General features: G+C 37.3%; 1 protein-coding gene across 1 annotated transcript in view; it reads right to left on the bottom strand.

The window, feature by feature from the left end:
- Positions 1 to 14,830, bottom strand: part of MANEA (mannosidase endo-alpha) — an 80,732-nt gene extending 65,902 nt beyond the window's left edge. The window contains exons 1-2 of the mRNA XM_068985216.1: positions 14,756 to 14,830; positions 5,898 to 6,473 (exon numbers count right to left, since the gene is read on the bottom strand). Coding sequence (XP_068841317.1) covers positions 5,898 to 6,438 — 541 coding nt within the window. The 5' untranslated portion in view covers positions 6,439 to 6,473; positions 14,756 to 14,830. The remainder of the gene's footprint in view (positions 1 to 5,897; positions 6,474 to 14,755) is intronic.
- Positions 14,831 to 16,502: the final 1,672 nt, after the last annotated feature.

Genomic DNA, 16,502 nt, shown 5'->3' on the forward strand with positions numbered 1-16,502 from the left:
TAAGAAAGCCTTCCTCCGTGATCAGTGCAAAGAAATGGAGGACAACAGAATGGGAGAAACTGAAGGTATCTTCAAGAAAATTAGAGATACTAAGGGAACATTTCATGCAAAGATGGGCACCATAAACGACAGAAATGGAATGGACCTAACAGAAGCAGAAGACATTAAGAAGTGGTGGCAATAATACACACAAGAACTATACAAAAAAAACCATTAATGACCCTGATAACCACAACTGGCGTGATCACTCACCTAGAGCCAGACATCCTGGAATGTGAAGTCAAGTGGGCCACAGGAAAAACGACGAACAAAGCTAGTGGAGGTGATGGAATTCCAGTTGAGCTATTTCAAATCCTAAAAGATGATGCTGTGAAAATGCTACACTCAATATGCCAGCAGATTTGGAAAACTCAGCAGTGGCCACAGGACTAGAAAAGGTCGTTTTTCATTTTAATTCCAAAGTAAGGCAATGCCAAAGAATGTTCAAACTACCACACAATTGTATCCATCTCACACACTAGCAAAGTAACGCTTAAAATTCTCCAAGCTAGGCTTCAACAGTATGTGAACTGAGAATCTCCAGATGTTCAAGCTGTATTTATAAAAGACAGAGGAACCAGAGATCAAATTGCCAACATCCACTAGATCACCGAAAAAGCAGGAGAGTTCCAGAAAAACACCTACTTCTGCTTTATTGACTACATCAAACCCTTTGACTGTGTGGATCACAAGAAACTGTGGAAACTTCTGAAAGAGAAGGGAATACCAAACCACCTTAGCTGCCTCCTTAGCTATCTGTATGGAGGTCAAGAAGCAACAGTTAGAATTGGACATGGAACAACAGACTGGTTTCAAATCGGGAAAGGAGTACGTCAAGGCTGTATATTGCCACCCTGCTTATCTAACTTATATGTAGAGTACATCATGCAAAATGCTGGGCTGGATGAAGCACAACCTGAAATCATGATTGCCAGGAGAAACATCCATAATCTCAGATACATAGATGACACCACCTATATGGCAGAAAGTGAAAAGAAACTAAAGAGCCTCTTAATGAAAATGAAAGAGGAGAGTGAAAAAGCTGGCTTAAAACTCAACATTCCGAAAACGAAGATCATGGCATCAGGTCCCATTACTTAATAGCAAATAGAGGAGGAAACAATGGAAACAGGGACAGACTTTGTTTCGTGGGTTCCAAATTCACTGCAGATGGTGACAGCAGCCATGAAATTAAGATACTGGCTCCTTGGAAGAAAAGCTATGACCAATCTAGACAGCATATTGAAAAGCAGAGACATTACTTCGCTGACAAAGGTCCATCAAGTCAAAGCTATGTTTTTCCAGTAGTCATGTATGGATGTGAGAATTGGACCATAAAGAAAGCTGATCACTGAAGAAACTGTGCTGTCAGAGAAGACTCTTTGAGAGTTTCTTGGACTGCAAGGTGATCAAACTATTCAATCCTAAAGGAAATCAGTCCTGAATATTCATTGGAAGGACTAATGCTAAAGCTGAAGCTTCAATACTTTGGCCACTTGATGCGAATAACTGACTCACTGCAAAGACCCGGATGCTGGGAAAGACTGAAGGCAGGAGGAGGAAGGGACGACAGAGGATGAGATGGTAGGATGGCACCACTGACTTGATAGACATGAGTCTGAGCATGCTCCAGGATTTTGTGATGGACAAGGAAGCCTGACATGCTGCAGTCCATGGGGTCACAAAGAGTCAGAAACAACCAAGTGACTGAATAAGTCCTTAAGTATTAATAACTACTCTAAACAAAAGTGGATTGAATTCAGCAAGCAAAAGGCACATAGGGCCTGGAAGGATGAAAAACAAGAGCCAACTCTATGGTTCCAACAAGAAAGCTTTAAGGATCCCCATAAACTCAAAGTGAAAGGATGAAAAGGCATCCCATTCAGGTGGGAACCAAAAGGAAGCCATGACAGCTATACTCCTAACAATCAAAAGAGTTGGAAAATCTAAAGATACATAAAAAATAAACAAGAAACTCCTGAACAACCAATGGGTGAAAGAAGAAATCAAAATAGGAACCAAAGATTACCTTAAAACAAATGAAAATAAAATAATTTTCTACTAAACCTATCAGTTCAGTCACTCAGTTATGTCCGACTCTTTGTGATCCCATGGACTGCAGCACACCAGGCCTCCCTGTTCACCACCAACCCCCGAAGCCACCTCAAAGTCATGTCCATCATGTCAGCGATGCCATCCAATCATCTCATCCTCTGTCATCCCCTTCTCCTCATGCCTTCAATCTTTCCAAGCATCAGGGTCTTTTCCAATGAGTCAGTTCTTCGCATCAGGTGGCCAAAGTATTGGAGTTTCAGCTTCAGCATCAGTCTTTCCAATGAATATTCAGAACTAATTTCCTTTAGGATTGACTAGTTGGATCTCCTTGCAGTCCAAGGGTCTTCTCCAACAGCACAGTTCAAAAGCATCAATTCTTCAGTGCTCGGCTTTCTTTACAATCCAACTCTCACATCCATACATGACTACTGGAAAAACCAGAGCTTTGAGTAGATGGACCTTTGTTGGCAAAATAATATCTCTGCTTTATACTGTCTAGGTTGGTCATAACTTTTCTTCCAAGAAGCAAGCGTCTTTTAATTTCATGGCTGCAGTCACCATCTGCAGTGATTTTGGAGCCCAAAAAATAAAGTCTCTCACTTTTTCCACTGTTTCGCTATCAATTTTCCATGAAGTGACAGATGCCATGATCTTAGTTTTCTGAATGTTGAGTTCTAAGTCAACTGTTTCACTCTCCTCTTTCACTTTCTTATGGGATGCTCCAAAAGCCATTCTGAAAAGGATATTTGTAGTCATAAAATAAAGATGTTAAGAAATGGGAAAACTTACAAAGAAACAATCTGGCTTTACACCTCTAGGACCTAATACATGACAAGAGGACCAAGAACATCCTTTGGTGCTAGCAAAATTGGATAGCTATACACAGAAAAGAAAGTTGGGTCTATCCTATACTACTCACAAAAAGCACCTTGAAAGAGATCAAAGACTTAAAATATAAGACAGACCTGATATAAAACTCCCTGAAGTAAACACAGGAAAGATTGCTAACACTGGTCTTGCTACTGATATTTTGCATATGACACCAAAAGCACATATAACAAAAGAAATATCTTAAAGTAGGACTATGTCAATCTTAAAAGCTTCTACAGAGCAAAAGCAACAATAACACAATTAAAAGATATATACTGAATAGGAGAAATTATATTGCATATCATATAATGAATAAGGGGTTAATATCCATCATTTACAAAAATTCATATAACTCAGTAACAAAAGGACTCTTGCCTGGAAATTCCATGATGGAGGAGCCTGGTAGGCTGCAGTCCATGGGGTTGCGAAGAGTCGGACACAACTAAGCGACTTCACTTTCACTTTTCACTTTCATGCACTGGAGAAGGAAATGGCAACCCACTCCAGTGTTCTTGCCTGGAGAATCCCAGGGACGGCGGAGCCTGGTGGGCTGCCGTCTATGGGGTCGCACAGAGTCAGACACGACTGAAGCGACTTAGCAGCAGCAGCAGCAGCAGTAACTAAAACCAGGCCTTTTTCCAAAGAAGACTTACAAATGGCCAATGGGCAAATGAAAAAATTACTAATCACTTGGAAAATATTTACAAGTCAAAACCACAGTGAGATACCCTTTTGTACCTATATCAACAGCTACCATCAAAAAAACAAGAGATAACAAGTGTTATTAAAGATATAGAGAAAAGAGAATCCTCTTATACTGTATCAATGTAAACTGACACAGTCACTATGAAGAACGGTATGGAGGATCCTTAAAAAAACTAAAACTAGAAATACTAGATGACTCAGTAATCCAACTCCTGGGCATACACCTGGAGAAAATGATAATTCAAAAAGATACATGCATCCAGTGTTCACTGCAGTGCTATTTACAATAGCCAGAAGATGGAAGCAACCTAAATTTTCATCAACAGAGGAATGGATAAAGAAGTGGTACATAAACACAATGGAATATTACTCAGCCATAAAAAGGAACAAAATCGTGCCATTAGTGGAGACATGGATGGACCTAAAGACTGTTGTACGGAGCAAAGTAAGTCAGTAAAACTATTATTGTATATCAAGGCACATATGTGCAATCTAGAAAAATGGTATAGATGCACTATTTGCAAAGTAGAAATAGAGACACAGACACAGAGAACAAATGTATGGATACCAAGAGGTGAAGAGGGAGTGAAACTGATTGGAAGATTGGGATTGACATTTATACACACTATGTGTAAAACAGGTAACTGAAGAGACCTACTATAGGACAGGGAACTCTATTCAATGCTCTGTGGTGACCTACATGGGAAGGAAATCCAAAAATGGGGGAATATATGTACAGCCATGGCTGATTCACTTTGCTGTACAACAGACACACTACAAAACAACTATACTCAATTAAAAAAAGAAAAACAAGTCATCTTGCACAAAGTTGATTTATAACAGATTCACAGGTCTCTGTATTATTTTGTTCATGAAAAAATCTTGTATGTCTCTCTACCCATAGCAGCTTAAGAGTGAGTTGGCACCTTTTGAAGAATCAGAAAAATTTAAGAACACTCAGTTTCTCCTTTTGGCCCTAGTGGTAGAGACACTAAGAAGACAGAATCAAATCAGGGACAGTTTTATAAAGGGTGTATTAATGAGTTGAATTTTCATATACTCAATTACATATTTTTCTATATTATTTATCTGTGGGACATGATTCTATGTAAATACATGTAACTGAAGGGACAGAAATTAGAGGGAAGAAAAAGTTGAAGAGAGGAAAACAGTAGGAATACTTTGTGACTTCCCATCAGATAAAGGTGCATATTGTAAATGTCAGACCAATCATAAAATGAAGGAATATATCTAATAAGTCAGAAAAGAATATAAAATGGACTAAACATTTTCAATACAAGTAGAGGCAGAAAAAATTGGGGAAAAGGACTAGAACAGGTGTGATAAATGGAAAACAAATAGCAAAATGAAACATGTAAAATCAACTATATCAATATTAAAATAAATGAAATAAACAGGTGTTAAAAAAGAAGAGATTGTCAAACTAGTTTTTTTTTTTTAAAGAAAAGACCAAATTATATGCTACATGCCTAAAATTTGAAACAGTACAAATGTGCACCAAGATGAATGCAGAAACAAATTGCTATAATTATACAATGGAATAAGACTGGCAATAATGACTAAATTTCAGAACAGCATGCTGAGTAAATGACTCCCCCCTACACACATATATACACACAAATATTTAATTATTCTATTTTTATTTAATAGTAAAACATTTATAACAACTACTCTATATGATACATAGTTTCCTTGAATGTAGGGAGAGCTAAACAGCAGACAAAAATTTGGGGGCTATAGAATATTTTACTTCTTATTGGGGTGATATTTAAACAGATGTATACCATAAAGTGAGAGAATTCATCGTATCTTATGTCAATCAGAATTTTATAAAATTCAGAGTATTAAATTAGAAATCAATAAAAATAATACACCCAGAAATGTTAGTGTTAACATGTTGTAACAACAGTTTAATCTAGAATTTGTACGTTTAAAATTATAAACTTATAATGCAAGACTAATTAATAATTTCTGACCCCATGGACTGTAGTCCGCCAGGCTCCTCTGTCCATGGGATTTTCCAAGCAAGAATACTGACATGGGTTGCCATTTCCTTCTCCAGGGATCTTTCCAACCCAGGGATCAAATCCCTGTCTCCTGCATTGCAGGTGAAATGGTTGCTGCTGAGCCAGCAGGGAAGGTCAATTAGTAATTAATGTTCTACAAAAATTTACTGATACATTCACATACATATCTAAAATACTTACCAATTGAAGCTGAGTACATTTGTTTCATGTGAGTTTCGATAACAGAAGGATCCCGAGAGCTGTAACTTCCCAACTCAGGATAAAACCTGGAGCCAATGTCATCAGGGGGGTTGTGCTTCCCTTTGGGATATTTCTTGGTTATCCTAGGGTCCCAGTGTGAGAGAACTGGATGGTCCCAATGTATATATTTACCATCAAATTGTGGATTTCCATACCAACTGTAATAAAATACATGTAAGTAATAATTCAGAGGTGGCAGTTGTTCTGGATGAGCTTCAGAGGCTATGGAAGCTTTCACAGTGATTTCCTCAGTTTTTAAGTTCTTGATGTTTGTTTCACTGCTGATTTTGTCACTCTTTTGGGAATCAAAACCTTTCGTCAAATGAGTTTGTTGCCGAATTTCTGGAAGAAGCTCAAGTCCAAAAGGATCTCCAAAAGCTGCTTTATTTGGTCTCAGCATTTTTAAACCCATCATCAGAGAGAAAATAAATAGAATAAAAAGTGACAAAATGAAGCAAGTCCTTCTTCGAAATTTTGCCATGTCATCCTTTAAACTCCAAAATGGTAAATGTTTAGCTGTAACATATTGAAAAACAACTATTAGTAAGTGGTATTAATAATATTTTCCAATATATTCAAAAGGAAAACTAAAATCCATGAAGTTTGTTACACTGAAAAATTTTAAAGAGTATTATGATGTTTAACAATTAATAGCTACAGAAAGAATCTATACATAATTAGACTGAATAGCAGTAGTTATTTGGAAATATCACAATTACATTTTTGTCAGATAAAGATTTTAAGCATGTTTATTAAGAAAGTGAATATATTCTTCACCCTTTGGACAGATTTTCCATATACTGCTATAGAAGAGAAACATTCCACCCAGAGACTAAAATTTTCTAAATATAAAATAAAAACTTCAGATTTAAAAAGGAAATATTTATGAATATATAAAAAGCCTTGTCATTCAACAAACTTAATTTCAACAAACTTATTATTTGACTGCACCAATTATAATCACCTTTTTTTCCCCACCCCATTTCACCAACTCAAGTGTTATACTCAATTTTGATCTTGTCTCTCATCTCGCATTATGGAATAAATTACACACATCAGAATTTTATGTCCCATGTGTTCCTTACACATTTTTAAAATTTTCCTCCTTTTGTCTCTCTATGGTTCAGTCTGAATATTTCCTTCTGAACTATCTTCAATTTCCTGACTCTCTTCAGTGGCAACTAATTTCAGTTATAAATTTAGTCTTAAAATTTTCATTTAATTCTTCTCAAAGATACCAGTTTTCTGCTAAAATTTCCTATTCCTTGAATTTTGTAACCCCATTTATTTAAAGTCTACTTCTAATAACCTGAATTTGAATCTTAAGATTCTGTTTCTATTGCCTGTTTGGTTTTTTCCTCTTAATATCCAGATAGTAACTATTTTTTTATAGGCTAATTATTTTTACTAAATGCTACACATACAATATGAAAAGTTTCAGAAATAATGTGAGGCTCTACATGTCATCTTCCCTCAAAGAAAGCTTATTTTTATTTCTTGAAGACTTTTAGGGTAGAAGAAGATTGATTATCTTAGTATAATCACATTGGAAGGGCTGGTGCTGAAGCTGAAGCTCCAGTTCTTTGGACACATGATGCAAACAGCTAACTCTTTGGAAAAGACCATGATGCTGGCAAAGATTGAGGTCAAGAGGAGAAGGGGGCAACAGAGGATGAGATGGTTGGATGGCACCACTGACTCAAATAGACATGAGTTTGGGCAAACTGAGGGAGATAGTGAAGAACAGGGAAGCCTAGCGTGCTATAGTTCATGGGGTTGAAAAAGTCGGACACAACTTAGTGACTGAACAACAACAATCACAAATAGAAATCTTCAAAACTGGGTTTAAGTCCTTGCAAATATTTGGTGTATTTCTGATTCATCTTTACTCCATTATACTTACAGGTTCTGAAATCAAAGTCACAAGTATTTACCAAGATTTCTCCTCTAGGATGGGCTTTAGAAGGGCCCTGAATTCCAATTTTGGTCCCCAATGGGCCATGAAACTACTGAAAGCTCTGTTCATTTTCTCAGCTGCCATTTTTTCCTTATATTCTCAGCTTCTCTGATGCTACTTTTGAAGCAGAGGTTTTAAATAATGCCCCTATTTCCCACCGTAATCTCTCAGAGAATAATGTAAGTTATAGGGTTCAGAATCATTCAAATATTCATAAAATCCCTCCTGAATTCGCTTATATCCTTAGTGTAACAAAAGACTTTCTATACCTAAAACTCAAAATTCAGATGCAATAAATTAAAAAAAAAGATTTAATACATAAATTTTTAAATATATATGTCAAAAAACACTACAAAATAAAGTGAAAAGACAACAGACAATCTTAATGAAAATATCTGAAAGATCTTCTGTATCATTCAATATTAGAAAAATGTAAATTAAAACCATACAAATGTATCATTTCTTATCTATGAGGGTGGCAAAAAATAAAAAGCATGAAACTACATCCTGTTGGCAAGAATAGTGAGAAAATCATTTTTATGCGTTGATAGTGAATGAAATCTCTTCAACCTTTTTTGGAATTTGGCAATATATAACAAAATTACACATCCATTTTCCTTTGATTCAAGAATCCTACTTCACAGAATTTACCTTGAAAATACACAGCCAATAGTAAGTACGTAAGTTAACATGCAGCATTGTTTGTAAAACACTGAGTATTCAGAAAAAATGAGGAAGAGCTTTGAGATGAAAGAAAGTGATTCTGTGGATATACTGCTAAGTGAAAAAAGCAAAACGACAATAAGAAAAAATAGATTTTCCCAAGTGAGCAAAAGAAACAGAAAAACAAGAATCTAGTAAGGTTGATTATCTACAGAGGGTAAAGAGAAACTGAAAAATATGGGGTGATTAAAACAGGGAAGAACTGTGGATAATGAAAGTAACTGAGTATAACTTTTTATATAGGTTTGTCATTTTAAGTTATGTTACATTTCACATACTCAAAACAAACAAAATACATTAGAGGTTAAATTCCAGTTAACAAGTAGATTATTTATGCTATGATAAAGGTTAGCAATTCTTAAAATATTTAATGTACATTGTGAAAATAAGCAATATAAGCCAGAAAATGGGGCTCAGGTTGTTTACTGACAAAAAAAAAAAAAAAACAAAGAGAAAAAAGTGTTACAAACACAGAAAGTAGGAAGCTAAAATGAAACTTGTATTGTCAGACTGCAATTGGCAGTATCAATATGGATGCATGGCTTTTAAGAGATAAACAAATTCATGTGTGGGGGTGGGTAAATGGGTGTGTACACATACAAATACATGCACATTATTTCCTAGTTCTGTCCACTGAGAGTCTAGAACCAAAGAAATCCTTGCAGCAATAAACCCATCTGATGACAACATTGTGAATTTTACATACCCTTCTATACTGAATAGAACCAGGTTGATTTCAAGAATGTGGCTAAGAAAGTACAAGATGAGCTTGGAACAACTTGTAAAGGAAAATCAGCCTGAAATGAAAACCAGTATGGCCTGAAAATCAGGAATTACTCAAAAAATGTAGAGATATGTTCATAGGACACAGAAGTTAGCTCAAAGAGGCAACTATTGACAAAATATGGGATGATTTCAACATCAAAATTATGAATAAGAATAATAAATTACAGATATAAAATAAGACTTTAATTATTTTTTTTAAATAAGACTTTATGAATCTATACTGATATTTTAAAAATGTGAAAATAAATAAATGGAATAAATAAAAACATAATGGAATACCAATTAATAAACTTAGATGGAATAATAGAATTAGACTATCACCACTTGGCTACTACTATATCAAGCAAGAATCATTAATGGATATTAATGAGGGGTTCAAAGAAATAGGGTTTATGAGAAATAGGATATCTACATATTGGCAGAGTGTCCCCCCCCCGCCAAAAAAAATAAACCAAATTAACTACAAAGGGAGATATATACAGCAACTTAACAGTGCAGAACCTAGCAGACACCGCCTTACACAAGTGATCAAAATTAATTTTATCAGTTGATTTGAATAAATAGATTAACATGAGTCTATAGAGTGAATGCCCTAAGAAAAACATACAATCATTGCTGCAGTACTTCTGTCAGCATTAATCTGGATCTAATCATGAAGAAACATCAGACAACATATTAAGATACTCTCATACACATATATGCACCTATATATATATACATATATGCATATGTACACATTATATACAATGTGTATGTAAAATTATATACAATGTAATATATGAATGTGTGTGTCTGTGTCACAATAAAGCAAATGTTTTATGGCAAAATAGTATCATTTGGTGAATTTACAGGAAAAATATACAGAGATTTTCAAGTTGTTTATTTTTTGAAACTTTTAAGTCTAAAATCATTTAAGAACAGGTAAGAAAGGAAAAAAGCTATCACCAGCAAACTGGAGGACCTGAACTGTTAATATAAACCTGCTTATTTCCAGGAAGGACCAACCCATACAGTCTTTCAACTCTGCACTGCAGGACTCCAGGGAGTAATATTACTTTGTACAGAATGTGACAGTCTCGTGCACAGGAATAAAGAGGTGATATAACCAAGTTCTGACCTGCCTCTATGATTTGTTGCCCTTAAAATTTCAAAGTTGACAAGATAAGGAAGAAAAATTTATATGGAATAGGTATTTTATAAGGAAATAATCAATGATAATGAATACTGACAAATCATAGAGAATGGGAACAATAACTACTCAATTTAGAAATTATAAGATGGATTTTTGAAACACTGATTAGCTGAATAGGGTGAAATTCAAGGAAGAGTCAGGATACATAATGGAAGGAATATTGATTCAGGAATTTGAAGACCTACGTTTAAGTCACCCATGTCAACCTAACTGTGTGACCCTGAGTTTTTTTTTAAACTGGTCTAAAAAAAAATTAACTGTTCTGTTTTCTGACAAAGTTGTTCTGTAAATCATGCAAGATAATATATGCAAAACAAAATGTAAAAGGGTAATGTTTTAATCAAATAATACCAATTAGATTTAAAAAAAGAAAAGCGAAGAAATATGAAACAGTTCTGAGACATTTATATATTTGTTAGACCCACTTTTCAGAGCAATAGATGAACACAAAACACAAAATATCTAGTTAAAAAAGCTGCTGCTCTCTCCTTTACCTCTAAATCTATTTCTCTTTTCCTTTCATATTATTTCCAATAAATTTAATCTACCTAAATAAAGACAGGCCTCCTGTGCTTACAATTTGGACTCTGCAGTTAAAATTCTAGCTGGGCTTTTTTTAGCCATTTCATCTATATAAGTGACTTGAAAATTTCCTTTCCTTTCTCATCTTTACAATGAGTTATTACCTCACTCAAAGGATTTTTATGAGGATGAAATAAGTTAATATTCCAAAACCCTTGGAATCTTTTTTGGCTTAGTGTAATACTTAATGAATACAAACAATTATTTATTTTGATGACGATTGTTATTAAAGATAGGTGTCTAGCAAGCAATCAGTTAACACACAGTTTACTCTCTCCAAAAACTATTCTCCATATGGCTAATTTCTGGACTACTACACTAATCCATCAAGACAAAGCTAAACTGTTGCCTCTTCTTGATACTTCTCCCAATGATTCCAGACTGAAAAATACTCACTTTCCCATACAGTCTATTATGACATTATTATCTACTTTTTAAATTGGCATCTCTTTATCTATGGCACCATGCTATTTAATGTATTATACATCCTACTAGATTGTTCCATAAGATCCAGAAATGGAGTCCTTACCTTTACACTATAGTAGAACCCAATATATCTTATATTTGCTGCTAAGTTGCTTCAGTCATGTCCGACTCTGTGTGACCCCAGAGATGGCAGCCCACCAGGCTCCCCCGTCCCTGGGATTCTCCAGGCAAGAACACTGGAGTGGGTTGTCATTTCCTTCTCCAATGCATGTAAGTGAAAAGTGAAAGTGAAGTCTCTCAATCTGGTTGACTCTTAGCGACCCCATGGACTGCAGCCTACCAGGCTCCTCCGTCCATGGGATTTTCCAGGCAAGAGTACTGGAGTGGGGTGCCATTGCCTTCTCCAATCTTATATTTAGTCAATGACTATTAAATGTTCAACTTAAAAAATTTAATTTCTGGCCCTTTTGTTTTTGACATTGGTATCTATTGGGGCAGTATGTGTACAAACAGGTTCTACAGACTATACATATAGTTGACATGCCCAGTCTATACTGAACATATTATATAGGAAGAATCATAGCTAAATAGATAGATCCAATAACTTTTAAAATCCATTTTACTAAAAACTATTGTGTCCAAATTAGCAAAACAATGAAACTTGAGATGCCTACCAGGTCTAATGATCTTTAGTAGAAAAAGTGTGGTGGAACTACTTAGTTGGTTTCAACACAAAAAAGTTCCAGAAGTCACCTCGGAGGGAAAAAGTTCCAAGTTAATTACAGATGTATAGATTTCCAGAGGAGTCACCTACTCAGTACTCAGGGTACTGGATAAGAGAAAATCTAGCATCTTCAAAGGGCACATGATAAACTAACACACAGAAGTAATATATTTGTTCTTTTGAAACTCTATGGCTTCTACTTTTGCTTTTTGTGATTTGGAGGTCTTTCAATCTTTGAAATGATTAACTTTAACTTGTAGATCTAGTGAGATATAAGAGATCCAGAATCAGTGTGATACTATGATTTCAAAAAGGATTAGCTCCCATCCTGCTATGCAGAAAGCCCCCCAAAATTTAATTTTTTAATTTTTATTATTATGTTATACAGATTTCTTATTGCTTTCTTTTTCTAACTGTTTTCCTGACATTATCTTCTGAGAAACCATTGAAGAGAAATATAACTAATTCTAGCTTTTGACTGTAGTGTTGAAGAAGACTCTTGAGAGTCCCTTAGACTGCAAGATCAAAGCGGTCACTTCTAAAGGAAATCAGCCCTGAATATTAATTGGAAGGACTGATGCTGAAGCTCCAATACTTTGGCGACCTGATGCGAAGAACTGACTCATTGGAAAAGACCCTGATGCTGGGACAGAGTGAAGACAGGAGGAGAAGGGGACGACAGAGGATGAGACGGTTGGATGGCATCACTGACTCGATGGACATGAGCTTGAGCAAGCTCGGGGGGATGGTGATGTACAGGGAAGCCTGGCGAGCTGCAGTCCATGGGGTCGCAAAGAGTCAGACACGAATGAGCAACTGAACTGAACTAAACTGCCAACAGAGCAGTTGCCAACTTCTTCCCAGTATCTGGGCAAACAAATGGCTGAGTAACCTGAGGTTAAGCAATGAGCAAAGAGCAGAGAAATTCAGTTCTAGAACTCAAGCTCCTCCTGTTATCACATCCTTCCTACATTTTAGACAAAGCAAGCTTAGAGAATACACCACCATAAATTTTGTGACAGATGAAAACTGCGGACATGTGATTATGTTTTCACTTAAAGACGATTATCTGTTATTACCTATTCATAAACTATACTCCAGATTAAATCTGAAGAAAGTTTAGTTTCTTACATACTCAATATTCACCGTGTGACTGACAGCAACAGCTCTGGTAATGTTTTATGCATAGAACCTAGAAATCCGCAAGATTCCCTACACAACACTATTTTTCCAAGGTTTACATATAGTTCAATATGAATGGAGTAACACACTGTCATGAAATGATGTGCAATCGTGTGACTTAATATTGCCAATACCTTGATTTTATTTTGTATTTTTCTTTCAACTATTGTCTAAATTTGGTTGTTGTTGTTTAGTTGCTAAACATGTCTGACTCCTTGCGACTCCATGAACTGTATGTAGCCCACTCCGCTGTCCATGGGATTTCCCAGGCAAGAATCCTGGAGTGAGTTGCCATTTCCTTCTCCACGGGATCTTCCCAACCCAGGGATCAAACCAGGATCTCTTGCATTGCAGGTGGATTTTTACCACTGAGACACCCAGGAAGCTCCTGCCTTAATACTTTAACATAACCAACTCATTCCAGTCTTACTTGCCTTTTTCTGAAGTCATATAATTAACATTATCTTCTCTTGTTTTATTTTTTTTAAGTACTTCCACATTTCTCCTTAACTTGTATCTGCAAGGTCTCTAACTGTTGAAACAGAAACCAACAGTCCTAACTGCCTAAATTTTCATTGGTTCCTCTGGAAAATCGGAAAAGATACTATTCCAGCAGAGTTGCATCCTTCAATTCAGCAAACGGTAACAGTCTAAAATGATAGTGCCAAACGCGGAACAGGTGAATGGAAAACGCATCTATGCGTTGGCCTCGCTACCCTCGCTCTCCTCTCCCCAAGCCTCGGCGTCCGGAGACCGGAGCCTGCCACCTTCCTGCTGCAGCCCAAGCCAGGTAGGCCTCAACCTTCCCACTTGCCCCTGAGGCACAAGGCCGAGTTTGGGGACAGAGGGTAAGGCGCTGAAAGGCTTTTCCATCACTCCTAAAAGTCGCAACTTCCTGGGAAGCGAAAAATACCGAGGCGACAAGAGGTTCCGCTGCAAAAAAGTGGCGGAAAGGAGGCCGACAGGCTCGGGATAAAGTAGGAAAGAAGACAACAAAACTAACCCTAGCAAAATTAGGTATAAAAGCGAAGGAGTGGGGTTCCCGAGTTCTCGAGGCTCGCAGAGAGACGCAGCCCGCCGCGGCCGCCGCAGGGCGTTGGGGCGCAGGGTCAAAGGCCATCTGCAGGCGAGCAGATTGGCTGGCGGGTAAGAGCGCAGGCGCCGAGGGTGGCCCCAGTGCCAGCCACAACTGAGCCAGCTGGGCCCAGAAATCTACAGCTACTCACCAGGGTCTGGGAATCCAGACACCAGTAGAGGATCAGCCGGCGGAGACGTTGAAGCTGAGAGCAGAGATAGCCCGCTGCTGCCGGGCAGTGAGCCTGAGCAGCCCCGCCTCCCGAAGGGCGCGCGCACCGCGTACTGGGAGCCCCTAGGGGCGGGGCCAGAGTGGGGTAGGGCTCGCTAAGTGGGCGGGGCTCTGGTTTCCCGGCACAGGTCCTTCTGGTCTGTAAGGGATGGAAGGGGTGTAGATGCGTTCAGGGAGAGATTTTTCAGAGTTGAGTTAAGCTGGACTCCCCCCGCCCGCTTTCCCCAACTAGAGAAAACCCATTCCTTAGAAACTAGTGTTCTGAGGTTTTGCTGGAAAGCTTTGAAAGTGAAAGTGAAAGTCGTTCAGTGGTGTCCATCTCTGTGAATTCTCCAGGCCAGAATACTGGGGTGAGTAGCTTTTCCCTTCTCCAGGGGATCTTCCCAACCCAGGGATTGAACCCAGGTGTCCCACATTGCAGGTGGATTCTTTACCAGCTGAGCCACAAGGGAAGCAGAGGTATCCAAAACTTCCTTTTAACTGGATTACACTGGCAGTTTTCAAACATTGTAAATTAGAGAACATCTTGCCCTCCAAAAAAAAAAAAAAAGATATATATATGAAACTTTACTTGGAAGCTAAAAGACAGAAATGACACTTTTTATTTGCAAACAAATTGTGTAAAATCACGTGTTGGAATACTTTTAGAAATGACTGAGAACAATGAGGCAGCTGTGAAGAAAAAGAACTTGTGAAATAGCGGTTACAGCTGAAGGTTTTCACCTTACGTCAGAAACCAAGAGAATTCTCTCTTTTGTTTGGTTACCTAGTAGCAAGGAAATCCTCACTGACAGTCTAGAAGTTGCTGATATGAACAATTTTGTAAGAACTCTTCTTTAAATCTCACTGGATTGTCTAAACAAATGTTAATTGTGAAATATATATATGTGAATGTACCCCATATGCGCACATTTTAGAGGATAATAATAAAAAACAATACCCAGGTACTTACTGCAGACCTGAAGATCCAGAAAAGTGCCAGCATTTTTGAAGCCAACTCATTGGAAAAAACCCTGATACTGGGAGGGATTGGGGGCAGGAGGAGAAGGGGATGATGGAGGATGAGATGGCTGGATGGCATCACTGACGTGATGGACGTGAGTCTGAATGAACTCTGGGAGTTGGTGATGGACAGGGAGGCCTGGCGTGCTGCGATTCATGGGGTCCCAAAGAGTTGGACACGACTGAGCAACTGAACTTAACTGAACTGAAGAGGCCTCTTTAAAATTTTTTCCATCCCAGCCCGAAGTAATTATTACTCTAAATTTTATATTACTCATTTACATGCTCTCTTTGAAAATATTTATGTGTGTAATTCCCTAAAAATACAGCTATTCTGGTATCGTATTTTGATCTAATAAGTTTACACTACATTTTTCCCTCTTTTTTTCACTGCATATTCAGTTTTTGAGGTTCATCTACACATAAATCCATTTCACATGAACTGGACTGTCACATCATTATTTGTAACACCCACACACTATTGTAATCAACCCACACTGATTGTTATAATCAGATGGTGGTAGCATCTGATTGATCTTTTAATTTGTATTTTCTGTCTTGCTAATATGGTTGTGCATCTTTATATGTTTAGTGGCTATTTGGGTTTCTGTGAAATGCCTGTTATCGATTTTGGCTCATTTTTTGGTTGACTTTTTTAAAATTAA

The sequence above is a fragment of the Capricornis sumatraensis genome, chromosome 13 (assembly GCF_032405125.1).
Source record: "Capricornis sumatraensis isolate serow.1 chromosome 13, serow.2, whole genome shotgun sequence".
In the NCBI taxonomy this organism is placed as follows: Eukaryota; Metazoa; Chordata; class Mammalia; order Artiodactyla; family Bovidae; genus Capricornis; species Capricornis sumatraensis.